Source organism: Mesocricetus auratus, unplaced genomic scaffold (genome assembly GCF_017639785.1).
Source record: "Mesocricetus auratus isolate SY011 unplaced genomic scaffold, BCM_Maur_2.0 Super-Scaffold_100014, whole genome shotgun sequence".
Classification (NCBI taxonomy): domain Eukaryota; kingdom Metazoa; phylum Chordata; class Mammalia; order Rodentia; family Cricetidae; genus Mesocricetus; species Mesocricetus auratus.
In genome coordinates this window covers 25,971,982-25,991,601 of record NW_024429197.1, presented here as the reverse complement: position 1 = coordinate 25,991,601, position 19,620 = coordinate 25,971,982, and the positions used below count along the sequence as shown (strand labels likewise).

The 19,620-nt window shown below is 42.3% G+C and overlaps 2 protein-coding genes and 1 long non-coding RNA gene across 3 annotated transcripts in view; 1 reads left to right on the top strand and 2 right to left on the bottom strand.

Moving 5' to 3' along the window:
• The window catches only part of Efcab14 (EF-hand calcium binding domain 14), a 42,714-nt gene extending 29,853 nt beyond the window's left edge, over window positions 1-12,861 (top strand). Inside the window, exon 11 of the mRNA XM_013114961.3 lies at window positions 9,444-12,861. Coding sequence (XP_012970415.1) covers window positions 9,444-9,619 — 176 coding nt within the window. The 3' untranslated portion in view covers window positions 9,620-12,861. The remainder of the gene's footprint in view (window positions 1-9,443) is intronic.
• A 2,255-nt stretch (window positions 12,862-15,116) lies between these two features.
• On the bottom strand, window positions 15,117-16,340 carry Tex38 (testis expressed 38). The gene is made up of 2 exons (XM_005072081.3): window positions 16,230-16,340; window positions 15,117-15,856 (listed from the first exon to the last, which is right to left on the bottom strand). The coding sequence occupies exons 1-2, from the start codon at window positions 16,264-16,266 to the stop codon at window positions 15,258-15,260; spliced, it is 636 nt and encodes a 211-aa protein (XP_005072138.1). The 5' UTR covers window positions 16,267-16,340; the 3' UTR covers window positions 15,117-15,257.
• A 1,162-nt stretch (window positions 16,341-17,502) lies between these two features.
• LOC121143987 lies at window positions 17,503-19,585 on the bottom strand. The gene is made up of 2 exons (XR_005881309.1): window positions 18,161-19,585; window positions 17,503-17,755 (listed from the first exon to the last, which is right to left on the bottom strand). It is a non-coding gene; the product is annotated as an uncharacterized LOC121143987 (long non-coding RNA).
• Between the last annotated feature and the right edge of the window lie 35 nt (window positions 19,586-19,620).

Below are 19,620 nucleotides of genomic sequence, written 5' to 3'. Positions count from 1 at the left end.
GTTAAAGGCTTTTGTTGAAAACTTTCTAATCCCATTTCTGAAATAATATCTTAGTTATTTTTAATGCAGATTAACTAGTGCCATTAACCACCAAAAGATAAATACACAGAGGCAGACAGAGTCCTATGGTTCTTTTTTAATTGAGGTATAATTCATATTCCATGTCACCCTTTTAAACTGTATACGTGTGTGGGCCTTAGTATATTCTCGAGGCTATGCAGCCATCACCATTGTCTAATTCCATAGCATTTTCATCACCCCAGGATGAAGCGTCATACTCAGTTGCTCAGGGGGCTTGCCAGCAATCAAGCCTGACAACCTGAGTGGATCCATAAATGGAAGAAGAAACCACTTCCACAAGTTTGTCCTGTGATCTCCACATGTTCTTTGACATATACACATGTCCATATTCACACATATACACATTAAACAAGTAGGAGAAAATTTTAAGTTGCTCCCCAGTTCCCCCATTCTGGTTTCTGGCAACCACTGTCTCTATGAATTTATGTATTCAGGATGTTTCATTTGTAGAAATGGAACCACACAGTATGTGGCCTTATGTATGCTCTTTTATCATAGTGCTCTTTACATATTGTGGCATGAAGCAGTGCTTCCTTTCTATGGCTGAGTAGTAAGTAGTTCACTGTATGGTATGTTCACATTTGGTTCATCCATCCATATAATTAGGTTGTTTCTACTTTTGTGCAGTTAATAATGCTGCTGTGAACATGAGTGCATAGATTTTCATAGAAACATGTTTTTCTCTTGACTCAAAGCCTAGGAATAAAATTGGTACGTCATATAATTCCTGAACTGCCAAACCATGTTCAGCATGTGTCTATCAGTTTACATTCTCATTAGCCATACATAGGGATTCAATCCACTTTGCCCACCTGCTTCTTGGTGGTGGCTGTCCTAGTGGTCATAAAGTAGTATGTGATCTTGTGTCTCTCCCCTTTTTTAATTTCTCTTATTTTTGAAGTTATAACATAAACTCCCCCTCCCTTTCCTCCCTCCAAACCCTCCCATAAACCCCTCCTTGCTTTCTTTCAACTTCATGGCCTCTTTCTTCATTAATTGTTATCGCATCCATGCATATATACAAATGTATATATGCATCTCCTGCTCAGTCTCTATAATGTTACTCATATGGATGTTTTCAGGGCTGACCATTTGGTATTAGATAAGCAATTGGTGTGCTCTTCTTTAGAGAAGCTATTTCTCCTACTCTCTGCATTCCATTGTTGCCTATAGTTCTTTATGTAGGGTTGAAGCCTCATGGGCTTTCTCCATCCACTTTAGCATGTCTATCATTGTTATCTTTGTTCTGTTCATATTTTAGTCAGTCATACTGGTGAGACTTGATGGGTATATCTTCTGACATTCCTAAGAGACAAAATCTCAGCAAACTCCTTGACTCTCTGGCTCTTAAAATCTTTCCGTCCTGTCTTCTGCAGTGTTCTCTGAGTCTTAGATGCAGAAGCTGTGTTGTAGATGTATCCATTGGGACTGGGCTCCACAGCTCTGCATTTTGACTAGTTGTGGTTTTCTTTTTTTTCCCCCTTTTTTAAATTAGAAACAAGCTTCTAATCAAATCCCAGTTCCCTCTCCCTCCCCTCCTCCCCTGCCCCCACCAAACCCCTATCCTATCCCCTTTCTGCTCCCCAGGAGGGTGAAGCCTTCCATGGGGGATCTTCAAAGTCTGTCATATCATTTGGAGCAGGACCTAGACCCTCCCCCATGTGTCTAAGCTGAGAGTATCCCTCTATGTGGAGTGGGATCTCAAAGTCCATTCGTGTGCTAGGAATAAATACTGATCCACTACCAGAGGCCCCATAGATTAACCAGACTTCCAAACTGACATCCTCGTTCAGGGGGTCTGGAACAGTCCTATACTGGTTTCCCAGCTGTCAGTCTGGGGTCCATGACCAACCCCTTGTTCAGGTCAGCTGTTTTTGTGGGTTTCTCTAGCCTGGTCTTGACCCCTTTGCTCATCATTCCTCCCTCTCTGCAACTGAATTCCAGAGTTCAGCTCAGTGTTTAGCTGCGAGTATTTGATTCTGCTTCCATCAGCTACAGGAGGTAGGCTCTAGGATGGCATATAAGGTAGTCATCAATCTCATTATTGGGGAAGAGCATTTAAGGTAGCCTCTCCACTATTGCTTAGATTATTAATTGAGGTCAACCTTGTAAATTTCTGGACATTTCCCTAGTGCCAGATTTCTCTTTAAACCTATAATGGCTCCCTCTATTATGGTATCCTTTTCTTGCTCTCCTCTATTCTTCCCCTGACTCGATCTTCCTGCTCTCTCCTCTCTTCCTCCCCCCCCCCTCTTCTCCCCTTTTCTTTCTTCTAACTCCTTTTCTTCCCCCCCTATGCTCCCAATTAGCTCAGGAGATCTTGTCCCATTCCCCATCTCAGGGGACCAGGTATGTTTGTCTCTCTTAGGGTCCTCTTTGTTTCCTAACTTCTCTGGCAGTATGGATTGTAGGCTGGTACTCCTTTGCGCTATTTCTAAAATCCATGTATGAGTGAGTTCATACCATGTTTGTCTTTTTGTGACTGGGTTACCTGACTCAGGATGGTTTCTTCTAGTGCCATCCATTTGCCTGCAAATTTCAAGATTCCATTGGTTTTTTTCCTCTGAGTAGTAGTACTCCATTTTGTAAATGTTCCACATTTTCTCTATCCATTCTTCAGTTGAGGGGGCATCTGTGTTGCCTCCAGGTTCTGGCTATTACGAATAATGCTGCTATGAACATGGTTAAACAGATGTCCTTGTATGAATGTGCATCTTTTGGGTATATGCCTAAGAGTGGAATTGCTGGATCCTGTGGTAGACTGATTCCCATTTTCCTGAGAAACCACCATACTGATTTCCAAAGTGACTGTACCGAGTTTGCACTCCCACCAGCAGTGGAGAAGTATTCCCCTTTTTCCACATCCTCTCCAGCATAAACTGTCATTGGTGTTTTTGATTTTAGCCATTCTGACAAGAGTAAGATGGTATCTCAGAGTTGTCTTGATTTGCATTTCCCTGATGGCTAGGGATGTTGAGCACTTTTCTTAAGTGTCTCTCAGCCATTTTAGATTCCTCTATTGAGAATTCTCTATTTAGTTCTGTGCCCCACTTTTTAATTGTATTATTTGGTGTTTTGGTGACTAGCTTCTTGAGTTCCTTGTATATTTTGGAAATCAGCCCTCTGTCAGATGTGGGGTTAGTGAATATCCTTTCCCATTCTATGGTTGTATTTTTGTCTTGTTGACTGTGTCTTTTGCCTTACAGAATCTTCTCAGTTTCAGGAAGTCCCATTTATTAATTATGGATTTCAGTGTCTGTGCTACTGGTGTTAAGTTCAGGAAGCTGTCTCCTGTACCAATTCACTCAATTCACCTCCCACTTTCTCTTCTAAGAGGTTCATTGTGGCTGGATTTATGTTGAGGTCTTTGATCCATTTGGACTTAAGTTTTGTGCATGGCCATAGACATGGGTCTATCTGCAGTCTTCTACATGTCAGCATCCAATTATGCTAGCACCATTTGTGAAGAAGTTTTCTTTTTTCCATTGTATAATTTTAGCTTCTTTGTCAAAAATCAAGTGTTTGTAGGTGTGTAGGTTAATATCAGGGTGTTTAGTACAATTCCATTGGTCAGCCTGTTCTATTTTTGTGCCAATACCAATCTGTTTTCAAGACTATAGCTCTGTAATAGAGCTTGAAGTCAGGGATGGTGGTGCCTCCAGACATTCCTTTATTGTACAGGGTTGTTTTTCCATATGAAGTTGAGAATTGTTCTTTCAAGGTCTGTGAAGAATTGTGCTGGGATTTTTGATAAGGATTGCATTGAATCTGTATATTTTGGCAAGATTGCCATTTTTACTGTTGATCCTACTTATCCAAGAGCATGGGAGATCTTTCCATTTTCAGGTATCTTCTTTAATTTCTTTCTTTAAAGACTCAAAGTTCTTGCTATACAGGTCTTCCACTTGTTTAGTTAACATTACCCCAAGGTATTTTATGTTGTTTATAGCAATTGTAAAGGGTGATGTTTCTCTGATTTCTTTCTCAGCCCTTTTATCATCTTTATATAGTATAGCTAACGGATTTTTTTTTGAGTTGATTTTGTATCTTGCCACTTTGCTGAAGGTGTTTATCAGCTATAGGAGTTCCCTGGTAGACTTTTTTGGGTCACTTGTGTAAACTACCATATCATCTGCAAATAGTGAAAGTGTGACTTATTTTCTAATTTGTATCCCCTTGGTCTCATTTTGTTGTCTTATTGCTCTAGCTAGAACTTCAAGTACAGTACTGAAGAGTGTGGAGAGAGGGGACAGCCTTGTCTTGTTCCTGATTTTAGGGAAATCGTGTTGAGTTTCTCTCTCCATTTATTTTTATGTTGGCTGTTGGTTTGCTGTATATTGCTTTTATTATGTTTAGGTATGTTCCTGTTATCCCGGATCTCTCCAATACCTTTACCATGAAGGGGTCTTGGATTTTTCAGCATCTAGCAAAATGATCATGTGATTTTTGTTTCTCAGCTTGTTTATATGGTGGATTACATTGATGTATGTTGAACCATGTCTGCATCCCTGGGATGAAGCCTACTTGACCATGGTGGATGATTTTTCTGATGTGTTCTTGGATTCCATTTGCCTGTATTTTATGGAGTATTTTTGCATCAATGTTCATGAGGGATATTGGTCTGAAGTCCTCTTTCTTAGTTGTGTCTTTGTGTAGCTTGGGTATCAAGGTTTATTGAAGTCTCATAAAGAGAGTTTGACAATGACCCTTCTGCTTCTATTGTGTGGAATACTTTGAGGAGAATTGGTATTAGCTGTTCATTGAATTTCTGGTAGAATTCTGGCCCTGGACTTTGGTTGGAAGACTTTTGGTGACTGCTTCTATTTCCTTAGGGGTTATAGGCCTATTTAAATTGCTTATATGGTCTTGATTCAGTTTTTGTAAGTGATATCTACCTTGTGTTTTGATGGAATGTTCTATAGATGTCTGTTAAACCCAATTGGGTCATAACTTCTCTGTCTGGTGGTCCTGTCTAGTGGTGAAAGCGGGGTATTGAAGTCTCCCACTATAAGTGTGTGAGGTTTTATGTGTGATTTGAGTTTTAGTAATGTTTCTTTTATGAACATGAATGCCTCTGTATTTGGGGCATAGATGTTCAGAATTGAGACTTCATCTTGGTGGATTTCTCCTGTGATGAGTATGAAATGACCTCCTTCATCTCTTTTGATTGATTTTAGTTTAAAGTCTAATTTGTTAGTTATTGGGATTGCTACATCCACTTTTTTCTTGGGTCCATTTGATTGGAAAATCTTTTCCCAACCCTTAACTCTGAGGTAACATCTGTCTTTGAAACTGAGGTGTTTTTCTTGTATGCAGCAGAAGATTGGATTCTGTCTTCGAATCCATTCTATTAGCCTGTGTCTTTTTATGGGCTACTTAAGTCTGTTAAAATTGAGGGGTATTAATGACCATTGATTGTTCATTCTTGTTTGTTTTGAATTTGGTGGTGGTGATGGAATTCTGTGTGGATTTCCACCCCTCTTTTGGCTGTTGGTAAAGTGGGATTATCTATTACCTATATTTTTCTGGTTGTAATTAACTTCCTTGGGTTGAAGTTTTCCTTCCAGAATTTTCTGTAGGGCTGGATTAGTGGATATGTATTGTTTAAATCTGGTTTTGTCATGGAATATCTTGTTTTCTCCATCTATAGTGACTGAAAGATTTGCTGGTTATAGTAGTCTGGGCTGGCATCTGTGGTCTCTTAGTGTTGGTAGGATATCTATCCAGGACCTTCTGACTTTCAGAGTTTCCATGGAAGTCAGGTGTAATTCTGATAGGTTTGCCTTTATATGTTACTTGACCTTTATCCTTAGCTGCTCTTAATATTCTTTCTTATTCTGTATGTTTGGGGTTTTGATTATTATGTGGCAAGGGGACTTTTTTGTGGTCCACTCTATTTGGTATTCTGTAAGCTTCTTGTACTTTCATTGGCATGTCTTTGTTTAGGTTGGGAAAGTTTTCTTCTATGATTTTGTTGAATATGTTTTCTGCTCCTTTGATGTGGGTCTTTTCAAGGTGTTCCCATATTTCTTGGATATTTTGTGTTAGGGATTTGTTGGATTCAAGATTTTCTTTGGTCGATGAATCTATTTCTCCTAGTGTATCATTAACGCCTGAGATTCTCTCTTCCATCTCTTCTATTCTGTTGGTTATGCTTGCATCTGTAGTACCTGACCATTTACCCAGATTTTCTATTTCCAGCATTCCCTCAGCCTGTTTTTTTTTAATTGTCTCTAAGCTTTCAACCCTTGCACTGTTTGAATTGTTTCTTGAAATTTTTGCTTTGTCTTTTCCTCCATTTCTTGAATTTTTTGGTTTGTTTTTTCTTCCATTTCTGTAAGGGATTTTCTCATATTCTCCTCGAGGGTGTCTATCATTTTCATGAAGTTGTTTTTAAGGTCATTCTCTTCTGCTTCATCTGCTTTGGGATGTTCAGTTCTTGCTGGTGTAGAGTCTCTAGACTCTGATGGTGTCATATTGGTTTTTCTGTTGCTGAGTGTATTTTTATATTGTCTCCTTCCCATCCCTTCTTTTAGTGGGTACAGAAGGAGCTCTTCCTCTCCTGGTGGGTACGGGACCAAGGTTCCCTTCTGGTGAGTGCAAGCAGGTCCAATGCTCTGGTGGTTCTCCTCTTCCCATAGATGGAGGCAATCCAAGTACTGGGGCCTTAGCAGTTTCAGGGTGGGCTGGACCCCATCAGGATGGGATCCACAGTACACAGTCCCCAAGCCTCAGCTGGTTCCAAGCAGGGCACTGGAAGGCAGGCCAGAAAACCTTGTTGTGGTTTTCTATAATGGTTTCTGTTTGTTGCAAAGAGAACTTTCCTTGATAAAGAAATTTTCTGCTACCCTTAGCTATGGACATAAGGACAAATTTTTAGTGTTTTAGGATTTATGCTGGTTTTAGATTCTCCAAGATCCATGACTTTACTAGGCCTGTGTAACTGGCTAAGATTCCAGTACTAAGCATAATTTCCTCTTAACTTAAGCAGGTCTTAAATCCAATTATTGATCCAACAGTTACTACTAAGGTATGCATGCTACTACTGCAGTCTTGGAGTTAATGTGCCATGCTGGTCCTGATTGTGTTTCATAGGCATCATAGCAGGGCAGCGCTCTTGGTTGCTTCCCTTCTTTGGAAGCTTGATTGGCACCTTCTGGTACCAAAAAAGCTGGTCCTTAGGGTGGAGGTTTTCAGATCAGTTCCAGCTCAGGGGCCTCTGGACTCTGTGTCTGAAACCCATGGTGTCTTCAGCAATAGCAACTACCTTCCAACTCTGGGGGTAGGGGAAGGCAACCAAGGGCAATAGTAATAGCCTTTGTGTTTTAGGGAGATGACCAACAAAAAGAGTACATCTCCTGCCTGATATTGAGGTTTTTCTTAGGTGGCCTTTGGCTCTTAGAGAGAGCATTATCAACCCAGATGAGAAAAGTTCATTTAAACTGTATCTGTATATTTATACACAGACTTATATGTATTATAGGGTGAGTTTTTTGTTTGTTTAGGTAAATAGTTAACAGTATGATTCCTTTTGACTTACTTATTTCACCCCCTTCCCTCTTTTTGTGTTTATCTCCTTCCCAAGTTCCTGATTCTTGAGTTTCTAGATCCAGAAAGACAACATTACATAATAGAAAGAGCCATACTAGGTAATATGAAAATTTGTAGCCAACAATGTTTGATACACTTCCATGTTTTTCAAAGTTGGTTGATCTTTGTATTTTATAATCAGCAGTACTGAGAATGCCACCTCACATAAATATGTAGTACAATATAGCAAAAGCATCTTTAGGACCATTTCAGAAATTGGAAACTCAAGTCAGCAGCACAAATAGCAATTTTAAAAAATCAAACATTCTAACACAATACAATCAAAAAATGTACTGATTTGATACATGCTAAGGAATCATGGCAAGAAAATATTAAAAGTCTGTTTTCTATGAGCCATTATGTTTCTATAAGAAGAAAAACTTGATATGTACAATAAAAAACACTGCAGTTCACACCATACAATAGTCTCAAATCCAAAGCAAAGTGCCTCAAGCAGCATTTGGTAATGTGTGGCATGAGGACATATGCACTGTAGTATACATGTTATGTGTTAGTACAATTATGTAGTGTAGGCTAACACTCCCAGAAACACCTCAGACTTGTTAAGCATATGACTTTTATTTAACATTGGTTTTTTATTGTTGCCAAACTTTTCATGACCCCCCACATTCAGGTTCATAAGCCCTATGGGTAAACTATGCTGTATAGTATTCCTCTCATTCTTTTTTTTTTTTTTTTTTTTGGTTTTTCAAGACAGGGTTTCCCTGTGGCTTTGGAGGCTGTCCTGGAACTCGCTTGGTAGACCAGGCTGGTCTCGAACTCACAGTGATCCGCCTGCCTCTGCCTCCCGAGTGCTGGGATTAAAGGCGTGCGCCACCAACGCCCGGCTTCCTCTCATTCTTAAAGGGTCAAAATTGTCTCTCTCATGTTTTTCATGTCTTTGTGTGTATATGTGTATGTGTGTGTTGTGAATGTGTCTAAATAATGTTTACATGTGTGGGTGTTATGTATGTATGTGCATGTTTACACGTGTGGTCTTGTACACATATGTGTGTGCACATATATTCAGAGGTCTCAATTTGATGTCAGGAATCATCTCCATTGCTATTCTTGCCTCACTGAAGCATAGGCTTTCAGTCAAACCTAGAACTGGCCGGTAGAGCCAGTGTCAATAGCCAGCTTGCTCTGGGGATCCTATCATCACTTTCTGAGGCTGGATTACAGAAAGGCCATCATGCCTTCATAGTACTTGCATGTAATCTGGGGATCCAAACTCTAGTCCTCTCTCTTGCATGAGGATAAGCACTTTAACCGCTGATTTAATGAGATCTTAAATGTTGTCTTTTAGAGTCAAAATCTCAACTAATGCTAGGGTGGGTGGGGGAGAAGAGGAAGGAAATTGACTGCTAGGTATCAGAGGGGGTACCCTTGGAGGCTAAAAGAGGGCATCTGACCCCCCTGACCTGATGGGAGAGTTAACTCTGAGCCATCTCTCCAGCCCCAAAGATAACATTTTTTTTGAAGCAAAGTTGGGAGAGATGTTTTGTTTTGCAGGGAAGAGGTTTGTTTGCATGGCGATAAGATCTCATCTAATATAGCCTTGGCTGGCCTGAAACTTACTGTATAGGCTATTCTCAAATCCAAAGAGATCTGCCCACCTCTACCTACGCAGTCACAAATGCTGAGATTAAAGATACTCGACACCACACCTGCAAATTAACTTTTCTTTTAATGCTTTGAAGTCAGTTGAAGCTAGTTTTAACTGTGTGCATAAGCATCTAAATGTCTGCTTTTTAATTCCTGTTTAACAGATCTTCAGGATTTATTCCACAAGGCTGGTCAAGATATGGATGGGATGCTGACCTACCAGGAAATCTGGAATTCCCTAGGTTCTGCCATGCCAAGAGCAGAGAGCTTGAGAGCCTTTGATTCCAATGGAGATGGGAGATACTCCTTCCGAGAGCTAAGAGTAGCATTAGGTATCTAGTATTGTCAAGCATATTTTGAAGTGGATGTGTACCCTGGACTACCTAAAATCTACTTACCTTAAAAAAAAAAAAACCAACTTTTGACTTAACCCATCAATTCTCCAGCCCTTCACACAACTGTAGCAGACTTATTGCCACCTTTTAACACTTGTTTGAAAATGCTATCCAAAAAATTATTTTTTTAAAAAAATTACTTATAATATGATATTGTTTGGAAATCTATGATTTCCCAAAGCCAGTAAGATCTTGTAACTTAAAAGTTGCCAGGAGAAAAATAATAAAGCCCTCTATCTCTTTCCTGTTTTGAGGGGAAGAGAACTTATCTTTTGAAGCTGGAAAATATGTATATAGAGATAATAAGTCACTGTTTAAATTTCATATGAATTTGCCTTAAATTAGCTGCACTTTATAGAGCCTCAGAATATGTCTTTCTTTGAAATATGAGTCTTTTCTGTTTGTAAATATATAAAATGAACAATTGTGCATATTGTGTAGAAAGTCAGGAGAGTGGCTTTGAACAGGATGAACCAGTGACTTGTGAGTAGTTGACAGACTGCTCTGGGTGGCAGCTGGAACTGTCAGCATCTCTTTAAGGCAACCCTTAAAGCCATGGGGTTTGTTTGCCTGGGATCTGGGGCATCAGGTCAGGAAGTGGATGCTGTGCAGAGGGTCCAACTCCAGGCTCAGGAAAGTCAGATTCAGGGTCATTGCTCCAAATCCTAACATTAAAAACCAGAGAAGTCTCATTGTGATTTCCCTCATTTTTAATTATCTTTCAAGGTTTGAGCATTAAAGTTATTCAGTGGGGAATTATGTTTTCCCTTCAAGCAAACTAGATTGTCTTTTCTACCCACCCACTGGAGACTACCTTAAAGTCATGACTGCCTACCTTGGCACCATCTCCAGTCTGGAATGAGAAGGCTCATGTCCTTGGTCACTGTGTCAAATTAGTTGTCCAGAGCATTAGAGAAAAGCTCTGAGTTTTGACTCTTTGGGATTTTTACCTCTGGACTAACCAAGAACTTGTTTAATTTCTTGGCAGAAGGCTGAAGCCAAAATGTGGTCAAATGAAAGGTGAAATCATACTCTTTCCACACAATTGTCCACTCAGAAGTAGCTATAGGTTTTCTGTCCAGAGGATGCCACAGTGAGCAGGCAGGGGCCTTCCAGTGATGGTGGCAGTTTTTCTAGACCTAAAAAGTAAGTACAGTGCTTCCCCCTTTATGTACTTTGTAGGCAAGCCATGAAAGGCTAGAAGGAGATCACCAATGTCACTGCATGTTGAGAACACTTCCAGTATTGTTCTTAGGCGTCTCTGGGCAACATGAGCGGAAGACCACACAGAACCTCACTTCACCAAGCCAGTCAGGGAAACACTGGAGAAGCTTCTTTAGTGCAGATCATTCCTGTTTAATTTTGTTCAAGTTGCCCTGTCAGCTGTGGATAGTCTAGTACCCTTAAACCTTTAAAGATGTTTGGGTTTTGATTTGTTTTGTTTTTGTGTTTTATTTCCTTTATATGACATTCAGCTTGGTGTTAGCTTTTTTTTTCTAGACATATTAAAACTCAGTGAAGGCAAGCTAAAGTTCTCCTGTGCGTGTGTCTTATCTCATGGTTCTCCCTCTGTAAGTTTTTTGCCTTAACGTTTGCCTTGCCCACTTCCTTGGAAAGGTTGAAAACACACTTCAACATTATTCTGGCACTTTAGGTAACTTGAAGATAACTCTTGTTCTTCTGGCTGCCTTCCGTATTCCCCCTCTTTTTAATATATAGATATATACCCATACAGATTTTGTAACAACCAAATAAAGTTCTAGCAATAAATTGAATTATTCTGCTATATTTGTATATATTGTACCATAAATAGTATGTCTGTACCGGGAAGGTATTTTTTCTTTTTTGAGAACTGATTTATATGAAATATACTGAGGGTAATGTAGCTTGTCCTTTTTAGTTTCAAGTTTTTATTTGTAGGCAGGTACTTTCATGACACCTTAACTCTTTGTGGTATATGCTTTTCATTGGGGAAGCAGGGTTTATTTCTTGGTCTTTCTTCTGTTCTTTCCCCTTCAAGCTTGTCTGCCAGCATCCCCCCCCCAGCCATGTATTGTCCCCTCCCCTACCAAGTTGATCACAGGTATCCATAAGTGTCCTCTGACCTATGACCCTCTTCTCATCCTGCCTGAGGCATTACCAGACCTCCTGGGCAGAGGTAGGTATCTTAGCCTCCTTTGCTAAAAATGACAGACTGACTGGCTGAGAAGCCACAAAAGCCTGTGGCTCAGTGCAGATTGGAATTTTCATTTGTACATTGTCTTAACTTGTACATCCAGTGCCTTGTGTTAGTCAGGCTTCACCAGCCACAGACCACCTGTGAGAAGAATTGGATGCTGGTGGGGAGCTTGGCTTTGGGTTTAAATCCTTTGGCCTTGTCAGTCAGCAGCTCTCGAGTGCTTCCCACCTTAGTTTCTTAAAGCATTGCTCCCTGGCCCTTTGCTTAAATGCTGTGTACCATATAGCATAGTATATACTGAATAACCTTCCTCAAGCTAGTCATGGTAGTAGTACATACCTACAATCCAGCTCTTGAGAGGCTGATGCAGGAAAATAATGAGTTCTAGTCCGGGCTACATAGTGAAATCTTGTCTCAGAAAAAGTACCTAGCTTAAAGATGACTTCAGTGGCAGTTAAGGATCAGAACAATGCTCGCACTAAAGAATGAGTCAAATGCAAAAGAGCTAAGGAGTGGGCAGTCTTGTTTCACTGCCGGCTCCTTTCCCTTCCATTGCACTTCTCTTCTCTCTTTGCTGTTGCTGGACACAGCCCGTCAGCCCCCCTCTCTGGTCCCAGCGTCACAGTTGAAGATTTTGACTATGATAGGCTCACACTCATAATGGCCTATTGAGTTGTTTTTAGTGACAGCTGTTGTTTGCTACACACCTCATTGGCTTGCTTACCAGCCTCTAGATATGGTCCCTTCTCTCACATTCAAGCCAGAATACATTGGGGTATTCCTGAGACTTGAAAGAGCGTGTATTGTTTGTTATATGAACCTAACCTACCTTGTTGTTTTTCTCATATTAAGAAATGTAAATCTACTTTATATTAATGGCGCTATTTTGGTAATGTAAAAGCAATTTTGGTTCTGTTTAGGGAGTGGATTCAAGGTTTCCATGACTTCATTTGAGCTTTACTGATTTCCTATTTTAACTTATCTAAATAAAACATTTCCTTTCTCTCATTGTGTCTGACTGAAATCTTCCCTGCTTTCCCTAATTACTAAAGGGGAGAACTTGCTTTAGTCCATGTTTTTGTGGACTGCTTGCTACCTCCTCTTAAAATGAAAGGCTATTAGCGTCACCAAACAGTATTCAAGAATCTACCTTAGGAAAACAATGTTTTGTCAAGGAGGCTCCTGAAGCTAAACAAAAAAACAAAACCTCACAAGAACTGTCTCTGCTGTTAGTTGCCTGGCAGAAGACCCCTTTGTTAGATCCACCTATAACAATCCTTTGCTGAAAACAACACACACTCTGTTCACAGGACAGAAATCAAGCAGGAGCTGGGCAGGAAGCTTCCTAATAGACAGCCCTCATAATGCATGAAGGTGCTCTCCAGGCTGCTAGAGGAGAAAAGTCATCAACAGTCAGCTGTGGACCCTGTGTGCCATACTACTGACCAGCCAGGCAAGATACGCCCACTGGAACAATAGTAGCAACTCTATTACAGGAATACCCAGCCATTTTGTTTGAACTTGAGCCCCACTCCATAACAGGGAATTCATAATCTAGTATCATAAGCTCAATTAAAAGCCTGTAGCTAGACAGGTCATAGACCTTACTTACTTACTTACTTACTTACTTACTTACTTACTTACTTACAAAGACTCATAACCACCCAAGTAAGGGTTGAATGTCCATCCATAAGTGAGACATTTGTATAGCCCCTCCAGATTCAGCGCTCATCATAGAATGGGAAAACAAGGAACTGGAGGAAGTAGCGGGATGGTGTAGAACACTGACATTGAGCATGATGTGGCTGTTGTACTCTCAGACCCACCGTACACATGAAAGACTGAGCATGGCATCATTCCATCGTGGGTCAGGAAGGAGCTCAAGGGCCCCACCCCTCCCTGAGGACTCCTAATGAAATTCATTGTTCATTTTTTGCTTCTTGTTTGTTTGTTTGTTTTTCAAAAAAGACATGAAAGAATTACAGTGTTTGACCTGAGTGGTGAAGGCTGCAGAGCTCAGGCTTTAGGCATATCCAGGGGGAGAGCAAGGAATGAGGCTGCTTTGGTGTCCATTAGAAACTCCACTCAGGCCTGTTTTATGTTTTCAGACTCTATTTAAAGAGCATGTTTTTTTTTTAATTCCATTGACTTTGGTGGGGGAGGAAAAAAAGCTTAAAATCTATTTACTATTACTATAGAGAGTTTGTATGAACAGGACTGGCTTTTCTATACACACGAAAAAATTCACAACATATTTACCAAGTTCTGGGAATCTCCATGTCTCTCCCTTACCATACATTCACAAAATCTGAGTGACCCTTCCACTCAGGGAAGTTTATACATAAAGCTTACAAACTGTTTTGGCTCATTTTCCTAGTGAAAGGAGGTCTGGGAATATATAAATGGTAGAGCACTTGCCAAGGATTGTACAAAATCCTGTGTTCAATCCCCAGCGCTGGGTGGGCAGGGTACACACACACACCACCACCACCACCACCACCACCAAGGGATGAGGTTCCTATTCTATGGCTGAGCCACTCCTTCTCATCTTAAAACGGGACTGAATAGGTAGTGTTAGTCTTTGTCAGTCTTTTAAGGACTGTTCTTCAGGAGATATTAACATTCCCATGTAATAGATCTTAATTTTTGAGGAGTTATGTATATCTTTAGGAAAGATACAACAATGCTGGAGAGATGACTCAGTAGTTAAGAGCACTGATTGCTTTTCCAGAGGACCCAGATTCAATTTCCAGCACCCACATAGAGGTTCACAATTGTCTATAACTCCAGTTCTGGGGATTCTAATGCCCTCTTCTGGCTTCCACAAGCACAGACATACATGAAGGCGCAAAACTCTAAAATTAAAATTAAAATTAAAAATTTAAAGAAAGATATAAGCAATAAAGTCAAGTACAGGGATACAAACCTGGAATCCAGCACTCAGAAGACTGAGGCAGAAGGATCAGGCGTTTAAGAGTAGCCTAACATACACAAGTTCTTAGCCAGCCTGTAATACAGTGAGCCCCCATCTCAAAAAAGGAAGAAAGAAAGAAAGAGAGAGGGGGAAGAAAGACAGGAAGGAAGGAAGAAAGAAAGAAAGAAAGAAAGAAAGAAAGAAAGAAAGAAAGAAAGAAAGAAAGAAAGAAAGGAAAGGAAAGGGAGAAAACATGCAATGGTGAAATCCGTGACCAGATTGATTGAAATGCTGCAGTCACATGCTAAAGACATTGCTCTTCTAGGAACAAATGAGACAGGGGAGAGACTTGGATTTTTAAAAAAATCTTTCTTGATGTGATGTCCAAAATACCCTAACCTCCTTGTCAATACCACTCCTTGAGGTTATCTCTGTTTTCTACCAAAAGGAGCCTTTGGTACCTGCAGCTCCCACTGTCACTGAGAGGAAACTACAGTTCTGAAGCAAAGGGCTTGGCATTAAAGCCGTTTGTCCCATGGGCCAGTATGGGAAGGGAACAGAAATGAACACTCCTTTCAGGGCAGTTGGCCAAAGGGTAGGAGACAGAGTGGTTCAGCATGGGAGGTAGGTTGCAGAGGGACAAAGCAAAGGGCACCTCCTGGAAAATGGGGAGTGGGTGTGGGGAGTCAGTCCGAGGCTGTGGCATTGTTGAAGATGGGGGCTGCTTTGGGACCACCAGGACATGTTGCAAGGGACCGGAGGCTTCACCCGTGGGACTACTGTCTTGCACTGCATAGTTCCCCCCTTCAGAGATATCCAGCTCCCACAAAGTATCTGGATTCTGAACTTCAGTCTTGGCGACAGCAGGGGAAGGGCCAGTGTTGATGGCTGCATTCATGCCATAGTGACGCTGCTTGTTTATCCAGTACAACAGTGGGCTGTAGGTGAACATGGCAGCTCTCATCACTTCCACCCACTGCTGGGCATCTTCTTCTCTCTGCAAGTTCTTCTTCCAGTGCAGAAAGAGAATGCAGCTGCCTATTAGCGAGGAACACAGCCCCAGGAATCCAACGCACAAAGAGATCCACACTAAGGCAGTGAGAAAGAAATCTGATGCGCTCGTGTAAGGTCTGAGCTGTTCCTCATTCCCCTCCCTGGCCTCGTCCCCATTACTCTTTCAATTCCTTCCTCCCTCCTCATTCTCTTGCTCAACACTAGACGTCCAAGTCACGTAAGGGATCATTTTAGCTATTTACAGATAAAGAAACACTAGGTCTAGAAATGGTAAGAGCTAAGTCAGCCTTCCAGGAATCCTTATGTTTCTGGGAAAGATTATCATCTAATTGCTTAGCACTCCAAGAGACCACCACCCTCCATCCATGCAAAATATTTTCCCAAACTATTTGTTCCCCATGCCCAAGAGCACAAAGTGAGGGGCAGGGACTAGAGGTGGTGCACTTACTGCCAGGGAGTCTCAGGTTCTCCTTTAGGGAATCCATAAATATCAGCCTTGGCACCCAGCCTATCGCTCTGGTGAGAGGACATTCATATCTCTCCACCAATAGGAGTCCTCAGAAGGCCCAGGCCTCATTGTTCTCTAAAGGAAGGGTCACCGGGTTCTGTCCACCAGGCATTCCAGGGGCCATGTTTGTGGAGTAGTCAGTCTTATTAATGAAAGGGAGGTACCCATCCAGTGGCATCTCATAGACGATTACCTACTGCTTCTACCAGAGACTGAGCCACCAGGAGAGTTGTCTGCCCTCATCCTTGCAGTGAAGCAGTAGAGCAAGCCCCCAGGGAAGGGCCCTGGCACTCTCAAGGAGCTAACCATGTGGTTAGTGATCAAGGAAACTCCACTGGGTGCCTTCCCCAGTGCCGATTGGGACAGGCAGCACACAGAGCACTGGGCATGCCTGCCTTCAACAAATCTTGGACCAAGCTATCAGAAGAAAACTGGCTCAGGGGAACCAAGCAGTCAGCACACCCTTGGGCTCCTACAATATCTTTTATTTGTTTCATTTCCTCCCTTCGACAAGTGCTGGCAAGTGTTCTTGGGCCCTGTGGGAGCTCTCCAATATCTGGTCCTGCCATTCTTTTCCTCATCTCCCTCCTCATCCTTAACACTCATTCCCTTCTGGCCAGCTCAACACCCTCCCCCCACCATGCCCCTACCTCCCTACACACACACACACACACACACACACACACACACGCACGCACGCACGCACGCACGCACGCACGCACGCACACATGCACATGCCATGCCCCCTGCCTCCCTACACACACACCAGTCACCTTGGGAACTGTCTTATTATGCTGCTTCCTGCCTCCAGAACGCTGCATCTTACCACTGAGCACTTTCTAGGCTCAGCCTAATCCCTGCTGTGTAACAAATAGTCCTTTCAGTTCTCTACCCAGGTGAGATTTAGAGTTGTGTGGTCCAACTCCCTTCAGATGCCTGAGCCCATGGTGGCAGACCTACCCAGCGACCAATCCCCCAGGATTTATTGAAGCCAGGGCCTTGTTTATTACTTCTTAAGGCGGCTTAATCCATTTATGGATAGCTCAGTTAGAAAGTCCTTGGGAGTTGAGCCTAAATTAACTCCTGGGAGAATATACCAACAGGTCCTAACTTACCATTTAGTTTTTCTCCCTTTTATAGTCTCCCATTGTGCCTTGAGGCACTCCTGGTTACTTTTGCATTTCTGTGACCTAGATACCAGACAGAAACAATGTAAAGAGAGTAGGTTTTATTTAGCTCCTGGTTCAGAAGGTTCACTCCATAGTTGCTTGGTCCCATGTGGGTGGGCAGAACATCACAGCCTCGGAGGAACATGACAGAAGATCTTCACTCACATTGCAGCCAACAGGAAGCTGGGTACAGGGCCAGAGGCAAGGTCTGAGCCACAGCCTTCAAAGTCGTGCCCCTTGTGCCCTCTTCTGCCCAGCCTCTTCAGTTTCCACAGCCTCCTAAAATGGTGCCACCAGCTGGGGACCAAGGTTCAAAACGTGAGCTTGTTGAGGACATTTCAGGTTCAAACCAGAGCAGGCACTATTTACAGATTTCTTTCCTAGAATGCCTTTCCCCGGGCCTCTACTTTACTGCCCGCTGCTTCTCCTCCTCTGTTGTTTTCCTCTTTCTCCTGGTCTCTAGGTGTTAGCATGCTCCAGGGTTCAGTCCCTAGCATTCTATCTATTCCCTCCTCAGTGGACATACCCACATTTATCACATTAGAGAACACAAATACACTGATGATTCATAAATTCAAACCTGCAGCCTGGAACACACTCCAGAACTTCAGATTCACATACCCAACAATCTAGTTGACACCCTTCCTTGCCTGTCTATTAAGTTATACTTAAGCTTGGGTTTAAGGGAGGAAAATTACTCACCTTTGGAAGTTTTCATATTTGCTCCACATACTGGAAAATTCCAGCAGTCAGGATGGTCCTTTGAAGAGTAGGCCATATTACTCCTCTGCTCAAAGCCTATGGCAATTTCCCATCTCACTCAGATAAAAACCAGTTCTTAACCACAGCCTCCAAAGCCCTGAGCCATTTAACCACCCAACTCAGTGTTGTCATGTCTACCTCTGTCCCCTCACCCACTGGGATAACCTCTTGCCATTTCAGAAAAGTATAATCATGTTTCACATTTGCTGTTCCCCTTAGCTAGTCTGTTCCTGCAGTCCCCATATAAACCAGTCCCCTCATTTCACTCAGATCTCTTGCTTGGGCAATCCCCCTATACTTGTGTCCCTCATCTTCCTTTGATTTTTCTACATACAAGCATTGTCATTTACCTTGTCCCACTAAAATATAAACTCCATGGATTTATGTAAACATGGTGCTTGCATTAGTTACTTTTCTATTGCTGTGGTAAAAAAATACCATGGGTGAGGTGATTTATAGAACAAGGATCTTTTTTGGCCGACAGTTCCAGAAAGAGGGTCTGTAATGCGAGGAGGCATGGCAGCAGGTGAATGGAGAGTTCACACGCTATCCACACGCAGGAAGCAGAAAGCAATATAGCTGGAAGCGGGCAAGCCTACACACTCTCAAAGCCTGCCCCCTGTGGTATACGCCCACCAGCACGGCTCCACCTCCTAACGGTTCACAGCCTGAGTCTACAGGGGACATTTCTCACTGAAACCACCACAGATAGGGATAACTTCTGTAAAAAGTAGAGCGCTAACAGGGTGAAGTAGAGTAAAATTAGACTCTAAAAGGGGCTGGGGGTGATGTGGCTCTGCCGGTTAAAGATACTTGCCATGTGAGCCTGGCGACCTGTGTTGGATCCCTGGAACCCATGGAAAGGAGGAAGGAGAGAACCCACTCCACAAAACGGTCTTCTGCCACACAATTGCCTCTCCCAACCCCAACACACAATAGTTTTTGAATGGTGGGGAGGTTCATCCAGAGAGGTCTCTCTGAGTTCTAGATGAGTATTCCAGCAGAGGGAACAACAGTGCCAGAAGCCTGAACCAGGAATCCTGAGCCAGGTACAGGCCAGCAGAGTGAGACTTTCATAATCACCCACTGCGGCGTCCCAGCATTGGGAGCCTCATGTCTAATGACAGGTTGCATCGAACAGTTTAGAGATTTCTGTTCCTGCCTCAGGAGAGGCTCCTATCAACCGAGGCTTCCATGTGACTACCCTCACATAGGGTACACTCGTGCCGGCAGCAAGTGTGACAGAGATGATGTCGTCATTGTCCCTAAATTCCCATCTGGTTAATCAGGTGAAGAAGGTGGTGGCATTTTAGTTGGGGGGGGGGGGACCGACACATTCTAAGGATGAAAAAAAGAGCCTGAATAAAGATTTGTCAAGGACAATTCCTAGTGTCTCCGAG

Coding starts and splice junctions, on each gene's coding strand:
- Tex38 (XM_005072081.3), bottom strand. CDS start 16,266: ATGGATTCCCTAAAGGAGAACCTGAGACTCCCTGGCA. Junction 15,857..16,229: donor GAACCTGAGACTCCCTGGCA/GTAAGTGCACCA, acceptor TCACTGCCTTAG/TGTGGATCTCTTTGTGCGTT.